At 36.6% G+C, this 22,473-nt stretch overlaps 2 protein-coding genes across 15 annotated transcripts; both read left to right on the top strand.

Moving 5' to 3' along the window:
- The first annotated feature begins 1,299 nt into the window (after nucleotides 1–1,299).
- LOC18443074 (putative LRR receptor-like serine/threonine-protein kinase At1g56140) lies at nucleotides 1,300–13,930 on the top strand. Of its 14 annotated transcripts, none has more exons than XR_016048915.1 (24): nucleotides 1,300–1,696; nucleotides 2,048–2,231; nucleotides 2,378–2,449; nucleotides 2,810–2,881; nucleotides 2,999–3,070; nucleotides 3,306–3,377; nucleotides 3,515–3,586; nucleotides 3,685–3,756; nucleotides 3,865–3,936; nucleotides 4,034–4,105; nucleotides 4,201–4,272; nucleotides 5,054–5,125; nucleotides 5,228–5,293; nucleotides 6,468–6,533; nucleotides 6,753–6,797; nucleotides 7,053–7,117; nucleotides 9,063–9,439; nucleotides 9,704–9,905; nucleotides 10,001–10,165; nucleotides 10,307–10,425; nucleotides 10,605–10,845; nucleotides 11,974–12,205; nucleotides 12,308–12,458; nucleotides 12,789–13,033. XR_016048915.1 is itself a non-coding variant. In XM_088857537.1 (24 exons), the coding sequence occupies exons 1-24, from the start codon at nucleotides 1,588–1,590 to the stop codon at nucleotides 13,044–13,046; spliced, it is 2,907 nt and encodes a 968-aa protein (XP_088713663.1). In that variant the 5' UTR covers nucleotides 1,300–1,587; the 3' UTR covers nucleotides 13,047–13,930. The 14 variants fall into 14 exon arrangements, 13 of the variants coding, with proteins under 13 accessions (XP_088713663.1, XP_088713662.1, XP_088713664.1 ...); XM_088857537.1 differs by having other exon boundaries at nucleotides 3,306–3,331; nucleotides 3,532–3,586; nucleotides 10,635–10,845; nucleotides 12,789–13,930; XM_088857536.1 differs by having other exon boundaries at nucleotides 10,635–10,845; nucleotides 12,789–13,930.
- Nucleotides 13,437–13,930, top strand: LOC18443072 (histone H4). The gene has a single exon (XM_006853273.4). The coding sequence runs from the start codon at nucleotides 13,437–13,439 to the stop codon at nucleotides 13,746–13,748; it is 312 nt and encodes a 103-aa protein (XP_006853335.3). The 3' UTR covers nucleotides 13,749–13,930.
- Nucleotides 13,931–22,473: the final 8,543 nt, after the last annotated feature.

Below are 22,473 nucleotides of genomic sequence, written 5' to 3'. Positions count from 1 at the left end.
TTTTTTTATTGAAGCGAGATATAGAGAGAGAGAGAGAGAGATTTATGAACCCATTTGGCTGGTGGGGTGTTCGCTAGTGGGTCGCTCGTTGAAATTTTTGGATAAAATATAACCCTACGGAAATATAAGGGTGAAGTGCTCGTCGTAATTTTTGGGTAAAATAAAACCCTACGGAAATATAAGGGTGAAGTGCTCGTTGTAATTTTTGGATAAAATAAAACCCTACGGAAATATAAGGGTGAAGTGCTCGTTGTAATTTTTGGATAAAATATAACCCTACAGAAATATAAGGGTGAAGTGCTCGTTGTAATTTTTGGATAAAATATAACCCTACAGAAATATAAGGATGAAGTGCTCGTTGTAATTTTTGGATAAAATATAACCCTACGGAAATATAAGGGTGAAGTGCTCATTGTAATTTTTGGGTAGAACATAACCGTACAGTAATGTAGGGCTGAGTAAGATATAACCCTACGGTAATATAAGAGTTAAAAAAATTTCCGTATGTACTTTTTTTAAAAAAAAATAGAGTGCATTTTTTTTATTTAATTTTTAATAATTATCACGTGCAGAGAAAGTAGAAGTTCTAGAGTGAATAAATAATATCCAAAATGTAAAATATATACATGGCTTATTAGGCATTTTCTTACGAAGAGAGAGATGATTAGAGTTTGCAAGAGAGTGGCATGGGTTTACAGGAGAGAGATGATTTGGGATGAAAACTATTGTTGGCAAATAATTATTTAGTTTGAAGATTTTTTTCAAAAAATTGAGTGAAAATGGGGGTAAATGAAGATTTTTTTCAACCACCAATTTAGACATCAATTATTGAAAATCATTGGAGATACCCATTTTGTTGAAAAAAGTTATGGAAATTTATTTTCAAGGACTTGAGCAGTCTTAAGGGGAAACTTTCATACGTCCGGTGGCGAATTTCTACATTGTTTTGCTTTGGGGGCTAGTGCATTCATTTGGTCTCAAACTCGCTATAATTTTCCTCTGGGCCTCAATGAAAAAAAACAAAAAAAAGATAGAAAATGGCTTTTTAAATTAGACAAATGTCATTTCATTAGCAGTTCGATCCATTATTAAAGAATTAAAAATTAATTATTTTTACTTCATGATGTGGTGCAACAACTTTATTGTAGGGTTGTATAATAGTATGATGTAATTTTTTCTAACTTTTTATTAATGAACAAAGGGTAGAGGGCCTTTTCCCTCACTAATTTACCCAAAAAAAAATTATTTTTACTTTTTAAACTATCCCTTGGTTATAAGATGCAATATACAAAATTTCCCGTAAACTTTGGATATAAAGCCATCATTTGCACCCCCATATTTTCTCATTCTTTTATCTGCAAATTGCCACACCATTTCTGGTTCAACTTTCACCTTTCAATCACCCCATTTTTCTAAGACATTATGAAAATCCATTGACACTTCATCTCTGGTGCATGATAAGTTCATAGAGAGAGAGAGAGAGGAGAATGGGCATACTTCCCTTTAAACTTTTGACCCATCTCTGCAACTAATTATATTAGGCTCAAGTCCCTGTTTCTAATACCATCAACCTTAGAAGGGTACATAATGGAGGCCTTTAATTCATCATCATCACTATCAATCCTTGCTCTTTGCTCCTTTCTCATATCCTTTTTAGTTTGTACATCAGAGGCTCAAACACTTGACCCCAAAGAAGGTATGCATTAAAACTAGCTCTATGAGTGATAAAGAAGTGATGGGGGAGATAACCATGAATAGAACTTAAAAGAATATTTTAGTTTGATTTATAAGAATGAAGATTGTAATTCCTGTACTTTTTCTCTTTTGACACCCACTAACATAGATATATTGGTTTGAATTCATTTCCAGAGAGAATTGTGCTTCTGTTTTCTGCTTTTGGGTGATGAAATGACTGGTTACCTGACTTGTATCTTTGAATAAGAAGTTTTCATGGCCTAACGTAACTGCTAGAGAGAGTAACAGCATTCTTGTTTTCATGGTTTTGGGTCTGGAGAAATTTATCTGACTTCAATCTTTGGATAAACAGTTATGGCTCTGAGATCCATTTCCGAGAAATGGGGTCTTTCTTCTTCAGTTAGCTGGAATATCAGTGGTGAACCTTGCAGTGGAACAGCCATTGATAATTCAAAGATTGAGGACCCAAACAATAACCCCGCGATTAAATGCGACTGCAGGGCCAACAATGGAACTACTTGCCATATTAAAGAGATGTAATACTATATCCTTTTTCCATGAGTCCAGTTTTATTCTGAGCTTCTCTCACTGGAATCTGGTTTTATCCTAAGCTTCTTTCTCAAGGATCTAGTTTTTTTGGTGTTTTGAGCTTCGAGCTTCATACATAGATTGTTCTATGCAGGAAAGTTTATTCATTGAGTGTAAGTGGAAGCATTCCAGAAGAGATCGCAAATCTGTCTTTCCTCACAAACTTGTATGCTCTTTATGCTTATCCGAAATGGGTTTGAGGAATTGGAGTGTGTGATGTGATTACCTGATTCTTATTGCCACATCAAACTTTTGTTGTGGTACTTTCGTCAGTGTGATCTTCAGATTTTTCCAACTGATCATGAAGTCTAATTGAGAATTAAGTGATATGTACGACATGGAAACTGCTACATTCTCATTTAATGCTATCAATTTGTTAATAGTTCATCTTTCTTATGATATGAATATGTTCATGTCCATTAAATTAATTAGATTTATCACGGTTTATGTTATATTCTACTGTCCTGATCTCTCTCTCTCTCTCTCTCTCTCACACACACACACACACACACGCACAAATACACAGGAACCTGGCTGAAAACCATCTAACAGGCCCTTTACCAGCATTTATTGGAAATCTTACTTCTATGCAGTACTTGTGAGTATTAATTTGTGATAAGCTTTGATTCAAGGCTAAGTTCTCTAGTTTTTAGTTGTTACACGTATTAAATATGCTGTTTCCAATTTTTCTATTCCATGCTTTGGAGGACACTAGGAGCTTTGCCGCCAACATGCTCTCTGGAACAATCCCAAAGGAGCTTGGAAACCTTCGAGATCTACTCTCGCTGTACTATATCTCTCATCTTCAGTTTCTAGTCCTTATTTCTTTCCTCGTTTGTTTATAGATTTTGAAATTATCTATTCCAAGGTGTCTCTCATTTCATTGAAATTGCAATGACTACATTATTAAACAGAAGAGGGAATATGGGTGTTTCTTAAGACTTTGCTTTGATGAAGAAATATTTCACTCATGTGCAGTGAGGCTCATTCACAAATCTAATTTTTCCATTTTCAATTATCAGGAGTTTTAGTTCAAACAACTTCTCAGGTGTGCTACCTCCTGACCTTGGTAACTTGGTAAAACTAGAACAAATGTAAGTGTTCATGAATGTGATGTGTGTTACTCACCCCAAAAAAAAAAGAATATGATGTGTGTTTTTGTTTAATATGAAAACCATTTTTTTTTTTCAACTTGTCCCTCTCAAATGTATTAACCGTGTTTATGTGGCAGTTACATTGATAGTGCAGGTGTGAGTGGTGAGATTCCTTCAACATTGTCCAAACTACAAAATCTAAAATATGTGTAAGATTTTTTTATTCTTTCCATCAATTTTCTATCGTGAATGCTATCCGTTGTTGCATATGGGAAGTTCCTCACCTTGATAATTGTTGTGGTTTTAGTTGGGCATCAGACAATGGGTTCCCAGGAAAGATACCTGACTTCATTGGGAATTGGACAAATCTCCAAACATTGTAATCCTATACCTTTGTTTATATATTTCTGATAAGATTGTTCTTTCCAAACCATCTGCTAAGTTTTTTCTTTTCAAACCTTCTAAGCATCAATATTTGTTGGTGTAGGAAGCTTCAGGGAAACTCTTTTGAAGGCCCAATACCTTCAAGTTTTGCCAATCTAACATCATTAATGGATCTGTGAGTATTTCTATATAGTTTACGTTGCAATTTCAGTTCCCTTCGACATTGCTCAAGGAAATTGGTTCTTTATTGATCGTTATTTGTATTTCTTCAGGAGAATAAGTGAGTTATCTAATGGGAGCTCATCCTTGGATTTCATTAAGAATATGAAGAATTTAACAATCTTGTAAGCTAGAACAGTGTCATTAGCTCGTGTATTATTACCTAAAGTCTTGATATATATTTCTAAAGTTGTTTCAATGCATTTCTTGTCTACTGCAGGGTATTGAGGAATAATATGATCTCTGGTAATATTCCATCTGAAATTGGGGACTTTGCACAGTTGCGTCACTTGTAAGTTGGACGCTAATTTGGTGCTCACTTGCTTGATAATTTCTTAGTGTTCAGTTCAAACATTTATTCCTGAATTAATAATCCATCATGGATTGACTTTGGGTTGTCAACCTATTTCTTATTTCCTTGAGGGACAAAATCCTTAGCCCAATACCTATATTTAATAGTAACAGCCTGGTAAAAGTCAGAGGAGCTTGTTCAAAGTGGGAGCTTGTCCCCAAGGGTGAATCTTTAAATCTTTTACTGTTCCAAAAATTCAAACAGAATATCATGAATGCACTAGAAATACTAAACAGCATCACAGAATACCAAAATGGATTTTAGGAAACAAGAAATCCTTTGAAATAAGCTTCGTGGCCCTTTGTTGGACCTCTCATAAATGTAGATTCACAGACTTGATACTAAACAGCATCACATAATACCAAAATGGATTTTAGGAAACAAGAAATCCTTTGAATTAAGCTTCATGGCCCTTTGTTGGACCACTCATAAATGTAGATTCACAGACTTGCCTCAGCATATCCTATCCTTGTCGCTTAAGAGTTTAGGATTTCAAGCATAAATGTTATGTAAAATTGTGGTTATTTATTGCATATATGGTTTTCACTTTGTTAGAAATAATTAGATGCTAAAATAATTGTAGGGAGCAAACTTATTGGAAAATTTTCTCCATTAAAATATTGGAAATTTTCTTGTCATTGTTCTACTAAAAGTTTTGCTCCATTGAAATATTGGAATTTTTTTTGTTATTGTTCTACTAATAAGTTTAATTTGTTCTCAGGGATTTGAGCTTCAATAACTTGACTGGTGATATTCCAAGCTCTCTCTTTAATACGAGCGCCCTTTCCGTCTTGTAAGGCAACCAAAATATTTTATCTAAATATCTGTGAAGTACATACTATATCATTGAGTTTGGTTTAATTGCATCATTCCTTTTTTATGTCTAACTTGGCAGGTTTTTAGGGAACAATAACCTATCTGGAAGTCTACCTCAACAAAAAAGCTCATCCCTATCAACTATGTATAAACTCTTAAACCATTTTGGCCCCCTTTTCTCTTTCACTTTTATCTTTCCCCAGCTGTTGTTTTTCCTCAGAATAAATCCTGTTGGAATTTTAAAAGTTGGCAACTTTCAACGTAGCATTAGTCAGTTAACCTTTAAGGGATCCAGTTCATGTAGGTCTTCAGTTCCATTGGAATGGGCGGTGATGGAAAATAGGCCCAACATTTTTGATGAGTCTCATTGTCTTCCATCACACGCCATTTCAATGGATGACGATCTGTTTCTAATGGTGTATTGCTTCCATTGCATGCACACAACATGCAGATACCTCTCAAATTATTTCTTTCTTTATGAGAGTATTATTTCCTTGGAAGCTGCAACAACTAAAATATACACAAAGGCTAATCTATACGGGTGACAACTGGGTACAATATTTATAAATAAATATTAAGCTCATGAGGGATTTCCTGTACTCGGGCAGGATGAAGTTATGAAGAGAACCCTCTTCAATTAATTTCTTAACTTTATAATAAGAAAAATGAGATAACGTAAGGATCAGAATTTGCAGTTCATAATCAACACCTTCATGCCATTGAAATAGCTTCGTTAAGTTAGTGTTGGGCTTCCAAAATACCAATAGTCCTAGGATGCTATTCAACAATGGACTCTTAACCTTCCAAAATATCCAAACTTTGAGTTGATGCTTGCAGTTTCGGGTCACCAACATAGTTAGAGAGTTTGTACAAGGGTAAGTTGTATCTTTCTCATTGACACCTCTTATGAGGTCTTCCTTTAATAAGGATCTTGAATTGATTACGGGGGGAAGTTCTATGCATATAATTAAATATCTGTTATTAGAGAAGATTCCAATTTCATATGGTATTTACATACACACATATTTACTTCTCTTATTCTTTTTGATATTTATTTTATGCTGCAAATTTTTTACCATTTATACACATGTTGGACATCGAAACCCATGTTGCTCTGCATGGAACACTGGCATGAATTATCCCAGCTTTTTCCTAGTCCATATTTTTTTCACAACGCTGCTATTTTCATGGAAGTGTGATTCTCACAAGTGTTTATTTCTTTCTATTATGAATCCATGTGGAGAATTTTATGGCCTTAATGGATCCTGTCTTTTGTGCAATGCTATATACTTATTCTCCATTGTCTTCTATCTGTGCAGAGATTTATCTTACAATCAATTAGCCGGAAGTTTTCCTTTGTGGATGAACAGTCAAAATTTACAAATGTAGGTCAGAAAGGAGAACCAACTCTAATTTATCTTCATTACCTAGTTTAATTTATGGTGACACTGAATTTTTCTAACGGAGATTCTAGCTATTGTGGATTTATCTGAATTTGCTTGAATGTATGTTTTACATTTATATTCTGTTTTTATACATTCTTTTCTACTATTAGTCTATTCTTTTATGCTAGTAATTTAGTGATCTCATGTCTGCCTTTGCAGGAATTTGGTTGGGAACTCCTTTGTAATTGGAAATTCTAACAACAGGTACTTGTTGCTTAGTTTTTAATATATCACTAGAAAAGAAAGAGATTCTTTAAGAAGCTTAATAAAATCATAACAAGCAAAATAACAAGTAATTGTCAAGAATCAAGATATAGTTATGAGCTGAATACAAGTTTCTATTGAAGAAGTCATTGCAAGTATAATAGGTGTACAGTTCCCCAAAAGAAGGAACAAATAAATTATATATGCTACCACATTTGTTCATCCATTGTTAATGACACTAGTATTCTGTTTCAGTGTTACACCAATAGGGTTGGATTGTCTTCAGCGGACTTTCCCATGTAATCGAAATAATCCACGCTGTAAGTTACATTTCTTTCCTTTTCTTTACATCATTGTCTATTGTGGTAAAAATTCATTATGAGAAACTTTCTACTCTAAATCTAGTAAAGTCGAATAGGTCTTGTCTTGTGTAGGCCCGTCATCATCTTCATCAGAGCTGTTTCCCAACTATTTTGGGTTGGCTACACGAATCCTAATCCGTCATTTTGCTCTATTAAGGATTATACTCTCAAGGAGGCCATAAGTCACTAAATCTTTTCTCACTACTTCCAATCGTATCTTTTTGGGCTTACCCCTTACCTTTTTTTAGTCTTCTACTTTTTCTCATCTTATCGCCTATTGGTGCCATACCTATGTTCTCCCGAATGTATTATTTCAAATTTTTTCCTTTCTTGTCCTGCTACTCATCCATCTCAATATTCTCATCTCAGCTACACTCATCCTATGGATATGTTATTTCTTGACCTTCCAGTATTCGACTCCATAAAGCAAAGCTGGTCTCACAGCTATCTTATAGAACTTGCCCTTCAGCTTCATTCGTATGCGGCGATCACATAAAACTCAGGTTGCACATCTTCAATTTCGTCCACCCAGCTCTAATTCTATATGCGGTATCTTCCTTGATCACTCTTTTTTCTTGTATTATCGACCCAAGATATCGAAAGTTCACTTTTTTTGATATTTCTTGGCCGCTGAACTTAACTACTTCTTCGTCCCTACTCCTATTATTACTAAATTTGTATTCTATATACTTTGTCTTTGTTCGGCTAATTTTAAAACCTTTAGATTCTAGAAGAGTGAGGACCTTAAATTTTCCCTTAACCCATCCCAAGCCCAGCTAAAGGAAGTAGGTTATGTTAGTTTGACTGCAAATGTAAAATTTTGTCAAAACTTTCTGTCCATGAATCCTAATGTAGCCCATGGAAGCTGAAAGGTGCTGATGTGGCATGTGTCTATACAATAAAATAAGTACAAAATTAAAAGAATATATGTGCAATTAAGATGAGGGAAACTAAACTTAGGTGGCTTGGTCATGTGCATCATTGGCTTAGAACAATATCGGTTAGGAGGAGCGATTCAGTGCAAGTGGAAGACCCAAAGGACATGGATGGAAGTAGTGAGAAGAGATATGATAACTTATTGTCTGACTGAGGGTATAGCCCTTGATAAAGTGGAATGGTGGAACATGATTTGTGTAACTAACCCTAAATAGTTGGGATAAGGCTCAGATAATGATGATGATATTTGCAATTCATCAATAACTAATATTTAACTTAGCAAAACTATATAGTTAGAATATTAACTATGTAAAAAAATTTCATAATGTTGTATAATATATTTTTATAAATGTGATATACGTATGGAGTTTATATACTTACATGTATTATATATATCACAAACATTTATTTATTTTATGTAACACATTAAATATAAGAGATGCATATACAACAAGATGTTGGAAACAAACATTAAAATGGACACTCAAATCAATCTTATACTAAAATATATATAATATTAATGAGTATCTTGAGGTGTTGAACGTGTGTCATATATGTATTAAACACCAATATGGTGAGCCAAATGATTTGCTTGGATAACACTGACTCAGGTCATAAAATACATGAAATATGTTATGAAAAATGCACATAATCTTGTGCCGAAAGGTGCATTCGAATGTTCTCATGAAATCAGACCTTCTTCCTCCTTTTGGAGATGACAATTTGGGTTGTGATTCAATCATTAATTTATCTATCGTATGTATCTTAGTTCCTACATGTGCATGTCTCTATTACATGAGTACCAGACTTGGCCATGCCACACCCATGGTTTTCTAAAGTCCATTAGACTATAATTATTTCCCACACCCATGGTTTTCTAAAGTCCATTAGACTATAATTATTTCCATTTTAATTTTCGTATCTTTCTCTGTTTCTCTGCTAATTGTTTCATTGTGTTGACTTTCAGATTCCTACTTTGCAATAAACAGCGGTGGCAAGCAGATAACATCAGCTGATGGAACTGTGTTTGAGCAAGATGATGCTAATATTGGCATGGCTTCTTACTTTGTAGCTGAATCACAGAGGTGGGCTGTCAGCAATGCTGGGAGGTTCGTTGACAGTAGTAGCGCCCAGTATATCCAAACAAATAAATCCCAATTCACGAACACATTGGATCCAGAGCTCTTCCAAACAATGAGGTTATCTCCGGGCTCCTTAAGATACTACGGTCTTGGGCTTCAAAATGGAAATTACACTGTGAAATTGCAATTTTCCGAGATAGAATACCCCAGTCCACCTGACTGGCACAGTACCGGAAGGCGCTTTTTCAATGTCTATGCTCAAGTATGAATTTGGTTTATTTTTACAATAGTCGGATAATATGACATTTCCAACTATTACTCTGCCTTTTCATGAAGTTAGTGAAGTAATTCTTTCTTTACGTCCAGAAAATTGTCTCAAGAGTTTTGGTTATGCTGAATAATTTTTAGAGACTTAATCCGGATATGTTGTTCCTTTCAACTGATCAATATCACTTATATAGGGAAACGATTGTGTTGCTGGTTGTTTGGTCTTGGCTATGATCAATTTTATCCTTTGGTAATGTAGGGGAAATTGAAATTGAAGGATTTTGATGTCAGAAAGGAAGCAGGGGGTAATTCATTTGTAGCTGTTACAAGAGAGTTTAATGCAAGCGTGACTGAAAATTTCCTTGAGATCCAGTTTTCCTGGGCTGGGAAGGGTACTTGCTGCATACCCAATCAAGGAACCTATGGACCCTTGATTTCAGCTATTAGTGCTTCTCCAGCAGGTAATGAAAATTAAGATGAAATGAGGTATATCCTGATTATCAAGTATTTGAACAATTTTTAGGACTTAAATCTTGACTGTTCATATCCTGTTCAGATTTTTTGCCCACCGTTAGCAACACACCACCCAGTACTTCCCAAAAAAAGAACAAAACTGGTTTGATTGTTGGGATTGTAGTTTCTTCTGGAGTTGTATGTCTTGTAGCATTTGGAGCAATTTTTGTTCTCAAACAAAGAAAGAAAAGAGGGCTATCTGATGAAGGTAATACTGGAAGATTCTAACTCTTGTTTCTCTACACACACAAGGGAGCGGCGGGGCAGGGGGGGAGGGGTGTGAGAGAGAGAGGGAGAGAGACTGAAACTGAACTATATGCTTGAACTTATTTTCTTTCTCATGGTGTAGAGTTCCTGGTAATGGGAACCAGACGAAACACTTTTAGTTATGCTGTACTGAAGGCTGCAACTGAGGACTTTAATGCTAAGAATAAGCTTGGAGATGGAGGATTTGGGGCTGTTTACAAGGTAAATTTTCGATGCTGTTACACTTTTATGGATATTTTTGTCCACATATATTAGTTTGTTAGCACTCATGTGTACTTTTATTGTTTTTTATTATTATAGCACACTCTTTTTCCTCTTGGGATACATTTGTTTGTATGTTAATAGGGAAATATTGTTTGTATATGCAATACGAAATGAAGCACTCATTTTCTACTGAATTGTAAATGAAGGGCACGCTTTTGGATGGAACAATAGTGGCAGTGAAGCAACTCTCAGTAACTTCTCACCAGGGAAAGGATCAATTTGTCACAGAGATTGCGACAATATCTGCAGTGCAACACCGTAACCTTGTGAGGCTGTATGGGTGCTGCGTCGAGGGGGATCAGCGACTTTTGGTATATGAGTATCTTGAAAACAAGAGCCTTGATCAGGCACTATTTGGTAACTGAGCATCTCTCTCTCTCTCTCTCTCTCTCACACACACACACACACACACACACCCCTCCACCAGAAGCACACACACACATTTATATTCTCCATATTGTCGCTTCTTTTGTGGGAATTGTCACAAGCCTTTTATTACCCAAATTACTGCTGTTGCCATTACTCTTTTTTTGGTTGATCAATACTGCTACTACGTCCATTTTTGCGCTCAAGTCGAAAACATTTATCTTTTTCTTTCAAAATATGAGAGAGACAATGCACGATACTATGTTCACTTGGCCTGTTTCAAATTTTCTATACTTTGTTTCAGCATTCTTGTGCGTAAGGATCTGCAAATAACTCTTTCATAAGAATTCAACATTAACTGGCAAGAGAAGGAAAATATAAAACTCCATCAGGGGAAATCAGGAGAATAAACGAGAAAACATGAATATGTTCTTGACAAAGGCAACTTTAGCCGTTCTGATGTGTTGGAAATAACCAAGTGTTTCTACGATTTCCTATGAATGGCCTGGATAACTCTGGTTACCATACTATAAAGGGTGAGGTTTCTGAGCATGAGTGATGCACTTCTCTATGTGCGCACCCCCTGCCCCCAGACAAAAAAAAAAAGGAAAAGAAAAAAACCCAAAATCATCATAGAGATGGATTTTGGATCCAGATTTTCAGGTTTGATAATCTCGACCATGGAGATCATGAATATGGAACAAAATAAAATTTAAAATTAAAATTGGTTTTTTTTTATTTTTTTGAAGTTTCTTTTTGCACCATTCATTTTATTGCTCATCAGGTTTGCACTGTTTTTGGAGCTGAAAAAAGATGAATCTGTGGAAGAACTGTACTTCCAGTGATTTAAGATGTGTCTCATGAATCTGCACAGGAGACTTTTCCTAAATTAGAATAACCACAAACAGTAACCTTGATCTTTTGGATATGTCGTTCCATATGCATAATGCAACCATTACCTCTCCATTGCACCATTATTATTGACTTATACTGACAGAAAACAAATGGACTAACCACAGATATAAAGAGAAGGAAAAGAAAAAACAGTGGAAGAACAAAAATCATTTTAGATGACTAGACAAAAGATTTTGAAGGTTCCATGAATGATCTTTCTTGCAGGGAAAAATGTCCTACATCTTGATTGGCCTACTCGTTACGAGATTTGCATGGGAACTGCTAGAGGATTGGCTTATCTTCATGAAGAGTCTAGGCCAAGAATTGTACACAGAGATGTGAAAGCTAGCAACATTCTTCTTGATGTTGATCTCAACCCCAAAATCTCAGATTTCGGTTTGGCCAAGCTTTACGATGATAATAAGACACATATCAGCACTAGAGTTGCTGGGACAATGTGAGGTTCCTTATCCTTCCATTCAATCATCTTTGTATTGTAATGGACACTCAAGAATAGTAGCAACTGATACCGAGTTGCTGGTTGGAATTCTGTTGGCAGTGGTTACTTGGCCCCAGAATATGCAATGCGTGGGCATTTGACAGAGAAAGCTGACGTGTTTGGATTTGGAGTTGTGGTTCTTGAGGTACTTAGTGGAAGGTCAAATACGGATGCCAGTTTAGATCAAGAGATGATTTATCTCCTAGAGTGGGTAAGATTACTGAGTATATATTCAAGATTTTGAATTAGCTAACCCAAACTAAGAAGTCATTCCAAGAATATGACACACATATTGATAGATAGATATTTTCACTTTTAGAATCTCCCTTTATCTGATATCTGTTTCATATTTCCATAGATATTTTCACTTCTAGAATCCCCCTTTATCTGATATCTGTTTCATATTTCACCACCTTTTCATGTTAAATAATATCTATTTTTCTGAGAATTTTAAAGCATACTCTCTCTCTCTCTCTTTCAAATATTGGTTTGTGATAGTCTATATACTCTGCGATCTAAAACAAGTTTCATCACTTTGCAGGCTTGGCAACTCCTCGAGGACAACCGGGAGTTAGATCTGGTGGATCAGAGGTTAACCGGACTTAACGAAGAACAAGTGATCCGACTTATAGGTGTGGCCCTCCTTTGCACGCAAGCTTCCCCTACTCTGCGCCCATCAATGTCTCGTGTGGTGGCCATGTTAACTGGAGATGTAGAAGTGACCAGAGTTACATCAAGGCCTGGATATTTAACTGATTGGCACATTGATGATATTAATAGCTCCATAATTGAGCCCTAAACTCTTGGATCCAATATCCATCTCCAAGATGCATTTCAGATGAGGGCGTATATAAAGAGGTGCATCTGCCGGCGCACCAAACGTTACCCCTTTTATAAACACTGCCCCAATCTCCCACAAACGCACCGAGTTCCCGCAATTTCCCTCTGCGGAAAGAGATCGAAAGCACAGGAAAATCTGGACCGTCCATGGATTCCAATCCAACGGCCAATATTGGATTCAACCACCTCACACGGATCGATCAATGGACCGTTGATTACAAAAAACATATTCAACGATCTCCATTTCTTCCCTCCAAAGCTTAGCTCAAGATTTAAACCCTCGCCAGGGAAGCGCCTGTGTCCTGCATTCTGGTGAGAGAGAGAGGGACTTCTAGAGAGAGAAAGAGAGATGTCAGGAAGAGGAAAAGGCGGAAAGGGCCTGGGAAAGGGAGGAGCAAAGAGGCACAGGAAGGTCTTGAGAGATAATATTCAGGGGATCACGAAGCCTGCAATTCGGCGCTTGGCTCGAAGGGGTGGAGTGAAGAGGATCAGCGGTTTGATCTATGAAGAAACCAGAGGGGTCTTGAAGATCTTCCTTGAAAATGTTATTCGTGATGCTGTAACCTACACGGAGCATGCCAGGCGGAAGACTGTGACTGCCATGGATGTGGTCTATGCTCTCAAGAGGCAGGGTAGGACCCTCTATGGTTTTGGGGGTTAAGATTCTAACCTTCAGAGAGCTTCCTCCATCTCATCTCTCTCTCTCTCTCTCTCTCTCTCTCTCTCTCTCTCTATTTTTTTTTTTTCTCTAGAAAATGGTGGCTTTTGGCACCAACTGTATCTTAAAAGAAAAGGGATTTGAAATGAATGAATGAATATCTTTGTATCCTGGGTTCCTATCAACTGATGATTTCTTCGTGTTTCTGTATATTTGTGGATCAAATCATCAAAGATGTGGAATCCCTGATCTGTGTTTTGATTCATTTTTGGCTTCTCAGATCCTGCATTTTCACTTCTAAATATGATATTTATCGAATTAGTTTTCTTTGTGTTTCTTCTCTCTCTCCGTTCTCTCTTACTGCTCCCCTTCTACTCTCTCTCCCTCTCTCTCTCTCTCTCTCTCTCTCTCTCTCTCTCTCTTAAGTTACTGATAGAACCCAGTATGTATATCTTTGGCTCTGGTTATCATAATTCTCTATCCCTCCCTAACCCAATCTCTCTCTCAAATTTTCCAGCACCTAGTATAAAAATTTATGTGCTGCCCAATTTCTCCCTCTAAAATTAACAGGCACCCATTATTGTAATCTCTCTCTTGGATTAGATTACCAGTATATTTTTGGATATTATCTACTCAAACAAGATATTAGTGGATAATATTATTGTTCTGTGTGACTTTTATAACAAACTACCTTATAAATATAACCACGACCAATATTCCAAAATTGTAAGAGTAGTTGCACTAAGACAAATATGAGATAAAAATATGGAATTCTAGTTCTAATGAAACTATATTCTTGTCTTAATTGGCCCAAACCTATAAATTGGCTCTCATTGATGTTTATTGATGAGAGGCCAAGAGAGATACAAAGACAGGAGGTAGAGAGAGAGACAAAGAGGATAAGAGAGTTTTTGTTTTTCACCTTAGCTTTTTGGGACGAGGTATATCGAGAGGCGAAGTTCTTCATGATAGAGTTCTTCGATTCAGGTGTGCTTGATTCTGAATTTTTATTCTTTAATTCCTTTATTCTTTTTGTTCGTGATATAATTCTTTCCTTCTTAGTTCATCTTCTCATTCATTCTTAGAGATGACTTTCCTATCATTCATTGTTTCATCTCTTAAATTCATGGATTCTTAACATTCAAAAAGGAAAAAAAACCTGGCTGCTTAATTTAATACTGTGCCATCTTTTAATGCACTCATGATATATCTTTCATCATCTTTTTCTTATTATTTATGGATTTTTTTTTCCTTTTAGGCACTTTTGGTTGTTGCAATTCGTCATGTTGTAAATGATTCTTAATTATGCATGTCTTTTTATTCAATTTATTTTATGCTTTAAAGTCTTTTGCTGCACCTTTCTCTTTCTTCTCGATCGAGTCATATCTCAACAAGTTTAGATTAATGGTGGTCCAGCCTTGGCTATAATTCGGCCCTTGTTCCCATAGGGCTGGCCTAGGCCCAGCCCTGGCCCTATTAGGGTCAGGCTGTGTTGGGCTTGGTTGAAAATAAAAAGTAAAAACAACAAGAAAAGAGGGCTGGGTCGTGCCGAATTGGGCTACCACCGGCTCTAGCCCAATCCTCCAGCCACAGTTTGTGGCCCAAGCCCTATGTTTTTTGGGCCGGGCCAGGCTGCTTGGCCTAATGCCTGCCCTATTTTAGATATCTCTTGATTTATTTTGTATGATTATTCAATTTTCTTTCTACAAATGGGTTATGCTTACCCAGTAAACAAATACATTGGTCATTTTTTGTTCCATAGTGAACATGTGAGCAATTCCTTCTTTTGTTGCATCATCCTAGGTTCCCAAAAATTAGTTACAATTACCTAGGATTTTATGAGAGGCGACATTTAGGGGAAAAAAAAATGATTTTCTGGAGTTCTCCTTTTAGCCCACTCAATTGTATATGGAAAAGATTACATATCCAAGTTTACAACTAAGTATTATATTTAAGGTACCGGGAAGAGACTCCAACTTGTGGTGGATTATAATTAACAATGTTTTAAAGATTGCCTTGGCCTAGAGACTTGGTTGAGGCATGTAACTCGGCTGAGTCCACAGTTGTGTGGGCCTTAGTAAAATGGAAAAAAGGAAAATTTGTGGAAACAAGCAATTTCAGGGACTCCTTTGGTATTGTCCACCTCCTGGTTTCGATCAGACAGGCCAATTTTGAATTATTCAGCGATGCATGGTACTATGAATTTTTGTTCACTGCTCTCTCTCCCCCCCTATATCTTCTTTTTGTACCTTCGCTACACCTTACTCTGCCTACTTGGATGACTATAATGTCTCCTGAATGTTAAGCTCTTGCATCCATTTTGGTTAAGACCTATCGAACTATAGAGGTATGAAACTATTGTTAAGAAGGACAGAGACATTACACAATCCCAAAACATGCGTTTGTGAGAAATTAGGCAGGTGGTATGATGATAAGTTCTGCCGTTGTAGCCATTGCCAAATACAATATCTAGTTTCTAATTGTGCCATGAAGTTCGTAGAAGAGGGACAAGAAGTTCTGTGGAGATAGACTTAACAGGCCCATTACACCCGAGAAAGAAGAAGTGGTTATGGATATTCCTGCACAAAGGCAGTCTTTAATCATTACCAAAGACAGGTTTGCAAGGCATCATCCCTGTAAACAATCAAATAAGAGTGATGCAAATGGAGCCCCTAACAGATCCAACAGAAACAAGAACCATGCTAGGAGTTATATTAATAAGATTAAGGAATGATGAATGGAGATTAGTGACTCATAAGTATTGGGTTCTGATACTCTGAAACTCTACGCCAAACTGTTGCATGCAAAAGATCTGACGGATCCCCTTAATAGGATCCTTATATAAAAGGATATTGCTGAAGGTAAGATAAAGGATTTTCTCAATGAGGATGAATAGAGATTAGTGAAAAATTTGCAATAAGAGGTTGGAATTTGGGCTGGAGAGAGAAAGATATCTCATTGCCTATAACAGGAGTCCATCATGCAATCAAGGGAATTGATCTGAGAGATGTCTTACTCCATTGATTCTAGGAAACAAGAGAACAATACTTTGACAAATAATTAGGTTTGGTCCTATTTTATTTGGTTTGGGTGCCGAAACAACGCCATGCTATATCATGAAAAAAGGATTGATGCAGATATGTGTGGGCCTAGGGCTTGAAGTGTTCTATGCACATTTTGGTCTTTTGTGATCCAGGCACTAGCAAGTCCCACTTCACATTTACCATTAAGCATCATGCACTTAAAGGGATCCGCTTTTGTTTTTGGTTGTTCAGTAGAGATGGTCTCCTACCTTCGATAGAAATGAAATTCAGGATGTCATAATGTGGTGCTTTGTTAACCTGACTATCTAAAGAGATTCTTTCTCTCTCATCATTTGATTCTTTACTGTTCTTTCTTTTTGATGGGTGTAATATCCTCTCCCCTTCCTCTCTTCTTACTCCATTGCTCTACTTTTCTTTTCCAACTCAGCCAAGCTGACCTAGCCCTTCTTTTCTTTCTTTACTGAGGCTGTATACTCATTTCTAAAATGCAATTTTTTCTGCTATGGCAGTCAAGCAATAAAGTATATGAAGATGTTTGTGTGAACAAGGAGTACAATGGACACATATATATAGATATGCAATGTTGTCTGTGTATTAAATGTAGTCTTCATTGTTGGTCTCTTAACTATGAAACAGACAAACAAAGAGAACCATTTTTCTGCTTGATCGAACAATAGCCAAGGAATCTTTCATCTCCATTTTCCATGAATGAGAGAAAATGGTAGAGGCCAATATGCAGTATATGAGCATCATAATAGATATAGTGTCTTAGTATTTCACTGATGGGAATCAATCATATTAAATATGGTATATAGATAGTTAAATAAAATCATACAAATAGTGAACTTGAACAATTATATTGAATGTTGTATTTCATTGGTGGCAATTTGGAAATAAGAAAAAAAAAAGAGGGAAAAAAAAGGTTGCAAGCATAGATTTCTCTTTCCCATTTCTACTTTGTAGGGGCTAAAAATCATGTAGGGTTAGCAGCAAGCTGGGCCTAGGCCTAGGCCTAGGTCTAGGCGCAACCCTATTCTCCTGAGGGCCAGCCCAAGCAGCATACATGATGTAGGCACTTTTAAACTAAAACATCTTATCAGTGATTATGCCATGCACTTTTGTCCCTCAAGGGACTTCGAGAGGTCTTCTGCCCATTTTTCACAAGTGAGCAACCCTTTCAATGCAGCTTGGGACAATAGAATATAGCTGATGGCCAAGTCGTCTATCCCGAAGTGAATGATAGCGGGTCTGTTCTACTCCTTATTCTCATAATGTTGTCTCATCAAGTGAAAGATTTTGGAGTGGTTTTAGATGAATTTCGTCACCGACCTTGCCCAACTTTTAGTCACTTTTATAATCTATAATTTCGTTGATCTCCTCCAACATGAGATAAATCTAGCGGGTAGTACATGAGGTTCATACTAGATGCTTCTTTTTATAATATATAGTGTTATCCATAATAATCTAGGCCATATACTTTTCTCCGACCCCCTCGACTATCCAGTCCATTAATTACGCTAGTAATTTTGCTTCCTCACCATTGTGACTCTGCTGGACAAGAAGGCTATTCCATGTATTGTACTTACCCAAAAAAAATGGCTATTCCATGTGGGAAATAAACCAAACAGTTCCAATTATCTTTTTGTTAGACTTTGTTCCATCAATCGTAAGTCATGTTGGAGATACTTGTTCTTTGCCAATATATTATTATTGGAACACTAGTATGTTTCCTTTCCTTTGAATTAGCCACTACTATTCCAATAATCTTTTTGTTTGACTTTGGCCCATCAGTTGTAAATCATGCTGGTGACACCTGTTCTCTGCTAATATATTATTAGTGGAACACTCCTATATTTCCCAGCCATTGAATTGGCCACTGCTATGTTTTTGTTGCCTTAATCTATTATTGTAGGAACACGTAATTTGAATCTTGAGTGAAGTAATGAGGTAGAATGATCCAATGAAACCAGGTCCTTTACAAAAGGACCCAAGTCCAACCATAGGATTTTGTCTTTGCTTGATGGATTTATGGATCATCTCGACTGTTCATGGTACGCTATTGTAGTCGAAGATGACCACTATGTGTGAGATTGCGTCTTCTTCTTTAAATAAATCAAATATTAATATTACGAAGTCAGTTTTATAGTTTTCAAGATCCATAGTCGCGAATGTATAGAGTGGATTGAGTGAAAGTGGGAAGCGCACATGGGGTTAATGGGACTAGAGGCCCGGTTGATAACATCCCTCACCCAAACAACTAAATCTGGCTTGAGGGTTGTTCCAAGCTTGGGCTATGGGGTACTAGGCCTGGGCTTGGGGCAATGGCCTGACCTCTTTTTTTAATGTTTTGCTTTGATGAATTTGGAAAATATATATATAAAAAAAAAAAAAGAAAACAAAAAACCAAAAAACAAAAAAAAAAAAGAAAACGTAATGGCCCGGCCCAGACCAAATTTATCAATAGAGCTTCGAGCTGGATCACCTTGCCCGAGAGTTGGACCGAGCCTACGCCAGGGCTCTTTTGGCCTGATCTAAGCTGGGCCGGCCCATGCTAGCCCTATAGTGTCCTAGGTTGGCTCGGGCCAACCGCAGCCAAGCCCAAGCCCAAGCCCAACATGCTCCCACCCTTGCTAGATGAACAGAGAGGCTTGGGAGGTTTCTTTAAGAGATTAGTGAATGGAAAGCATTATTTGCATGCACTATGATGAAGTTTGTGAGGATATTAAGCCTTCATCTCCTTTCTGTCATAAACATGTACTCCCATTTTCTCAAATGCTCCCAATATATGCCACCCAAATAATAATCGTTCAAACAGCCATGTGCATACACCCACTTTCTCATACTCCCATTATGAATGGGATTGGTCTAATGGTTCTTGAAAGTATTTTACAGCTGTATCAATTGTTCAAAAACTTTGAATAGGTTTTGATATTTTGGTCGATAATTTTTTTTTAAAAAAAAGGAGATTGAGGAAGATGTTGCACATGTAATTAGAATTGGGCTGGCGAAATGGAAATGTGCAACCGGAGTTTTATGTGATCGTCGCATATTAATGTAGCTAATGGGAAAGTTCTAGAGTGTTGCTATGAGACCAGCTTTGTTTTATGGAGCAGAATGTTAGGAGTATAGTTGAGATGAGGATGATGGATGAGCGACAAGGTAAGAAGGGATAGAAATCAAAATGAATACATTCAAAGAAACTTAGGCGTGACTTCAATAGATGCTAAGATGACATAAAATAGACTTACATGAGCTGGTCATGTGCAGCTCAGACCCACTACAACACTTATTAGGAGATATGAGTCTATTCAAATGTAAAACTCAAAAAGGGCGATGGATAAGTCCAAAAGTATATAGTTGGAAGTAATAAGGAAATATACGGAGATTTATGGCCTCATTGAAGGTATGACTCTTGATAGAGCAAAATGACGGAGTCATGTAACTGATTTCAAATAGTTAGAAAAAGACTATGATAATATAGATAAAAAAATCCCCAAACAACTTTAAAGATTTAATTATATACTTTTCATTTATCTCTCGTACCTTCTCAAAAAAATATTTTCTAAAAATCCTAAAATACCATTGTTCAAGGTTGGAAACCACGAACAACCATGAAATTTCGGTAATTTGACCCACCCAAAACAAACAAGGCTATTTCAAGGGCCACAACCTTAGAATTGTGATAGCTCGCGAGGAGGGTGAGATAGCTCAAGAATTGTGATGGCTTATAAGTTGGCTGGACTTTAGGCCAACAGGGCCCGGAACTGTGGCCTAATTGGGGCCCAATCAGTCCTAGTATCAAGGCCCAAGCTTGGTCTGGCCGGTAAAATTTGAGGTCTAGCTCCATACAAACATGAAATCTTAAATGACAATAATGTTACAATAATGTTCTGTAATATATATTCGATACATGAAACATTTATTTTAAAAAAGCTTACGTCATGCTAATATTGGCTCGGGCCTGGACCGGCAGTGTCTCATTCGCATCCCACAGATCCCATTGGTCCCACTTCGAAAACCTGGCCGACCCGTTGACGGCTTTACTCATGAGAGATGAGAAACCCTAACCCTTTCACTTAACCTTGGTTAATCACCACCCCAGCTCTACTCATGACATTGATGGCGTAGGAATAAGATTTTTATTTGGATGAAGTTTCTATAAAGCCTGCCTTTATAAAATAAAATAAAGTCTCATTTTAAAATTTAAAAAAAAAAAAAAAAATATTTTTTGTGAATGTAAATTTTTTTGATGGCTAAAAACTCAAATTTCAACACCGACAATAAAATTTGAAATTATAAAATCAATCAACATAATTGACTTCTTTTTTTTTTTTTTATCTCGACAAGGTCTTTGGTGATGAGCATTTCAAATATGGCGACTCAGTCCAAACCGTACCTCTTCCACTTGATGCATGACCTGGATGTTATCCTTGCTTTAATGCCATCGGAAGAGACACCTCTCTCTCTCTCTCTAGAAGTAGAGAGAAGAAGAGACGGAGCACAGTCCAGTCCTATATATCTTTCACAATTCTCATTCTAGAGAGAGAGAGAGAAGAAGAGACAGAGCACAGTCCAGTCCTATGTATCTTTCACAATTCTCTTTCTAGAGAGAGAGAGAGAGAGGAAGAGAGAGAAAGAAGTAGAGTCCTGTGAGTCACACCCTGAAAAAGCCCAGGTCACCATTCTACTGATTAAAGATAGATAGCCCTTTTTCTCCAAAGGGAAACTTCCCCCACACTTGAGTCAAATTACTCCCTCTAAAAATGGTTGGTGCAATTCATGTTCCCTCCAATGTCAAACCATTTCTAGAATAAAGAGAAAACTCATCTGCCCCAATTTGCTTGGACTTTCACACCATGCTTTGAAATATTTGCCAACCAAACTCATTATTATTAAACAGTGTTTGAGAGATAGAGAGAGAGAGGCCTTGAAGTTGAAGAGAGAATATGGAGGAGATATTCTGCTTCTAGTTGCTCTTGTTTAGTAATGAATCTTCCTAATAAAAGATTAGAGATTTCCAAGCTTCATGTCAAATGTGGATATCATTCCATGTTCATTTAGTGCATATATTATACAGCTTTACTCTCTTGGGCAAAGAACTAACTTAGACAAAAGAATTTGTCCAAAATTTTGGTAACCACCTTAAAATTGCTTGATGATTATATTCGTAAGAAAATATTTAAATTTTGAATTTTCTAGCATTTATGTCCCACCTTTCAAAAATTCATCGGTTTCTATTTAATCTTGCTGCATTATTTCAATCGTGCATACTATGAAACCGTTCATTTTTGGTACAAGGAGGTCACAAACACTTCTGCTATTGGATGTAAAATCTAATGGATGAAATTCTATCATAGCAATCAAGAAATTTTAGTTTGGACTTTGTGACCAACAAAGGCACATCCTCAACTACCTGATTCTAAATTTAACGGACAACAATGATTGTGAATTTTTTTGTATAAAAAATAAATGGTCTTATTGTATGTATTTTTTATATTATAAGATCATTCCCTATTAATACAAAAAAGTCACCATCACTCTTAAGTTATTGGATGTCAAATTTGATAGGGTAAACTACATTATAATTTTTTAGGAATTTTATTTTAGACTTTGTTCCCGGCCCCAATAAAACATTGTGATTGTAACCTTCCATATGCTATAAAAGAATTTCTATGGAGCCGAGG

The sequence above is a fragment of the Amborella trichopoda genome, chromosome 2 (assembly GCF_054954075.1).
Source record: "Amborella trichopoda isolate Santa Cruz 75 chromosome 2, AtrichopodaSantaCruz75HAP2 v2.0, whole genome shotgun sequence".
NCBI classification, from domain to species: Eukaryota; Viridiplantae; Streptophyta; class Magnoliopsida; order Amborellales; family Amborellaceae; genus Amborella; species Amborella trichopoda.
This window is presented reverse-complemented; position numbering and strand designations above follow the sequence as displayed.

Excerpts from the sequence above, each read along its gene's own strand:
- LOC18443074 (XM_088857536.1), top strand. The coding sequence starts at position 1,588 with ATGGAGGCCTTTAATTCATCATCATCACTATCAATCCTTGCTCTTTGC. Across the intron at positions 3,937-4,033 it reads CTAACATCATTAATGGATCT|GAGAATAAGTGAGTTATCTA; the intron begins GTGAGTATTTCT and ends GTATTTCTTCAG. Across the intron at positions 6,798-7,052 it reads ATTGGAAATTCTAACAACAG|TGTTACACCAATAGGGTTGG; the intron begins GTACTTGTTGCT and ends ATTCTGTTTCAG.
- LOC18443072 (XM_006853273.4), top strand. The coding sequence starts at position 13,437 with ATGTCAGGAAGAGGAAAAGGCGGAAAGGGCCTGGGAAAGGGAGGAGCA.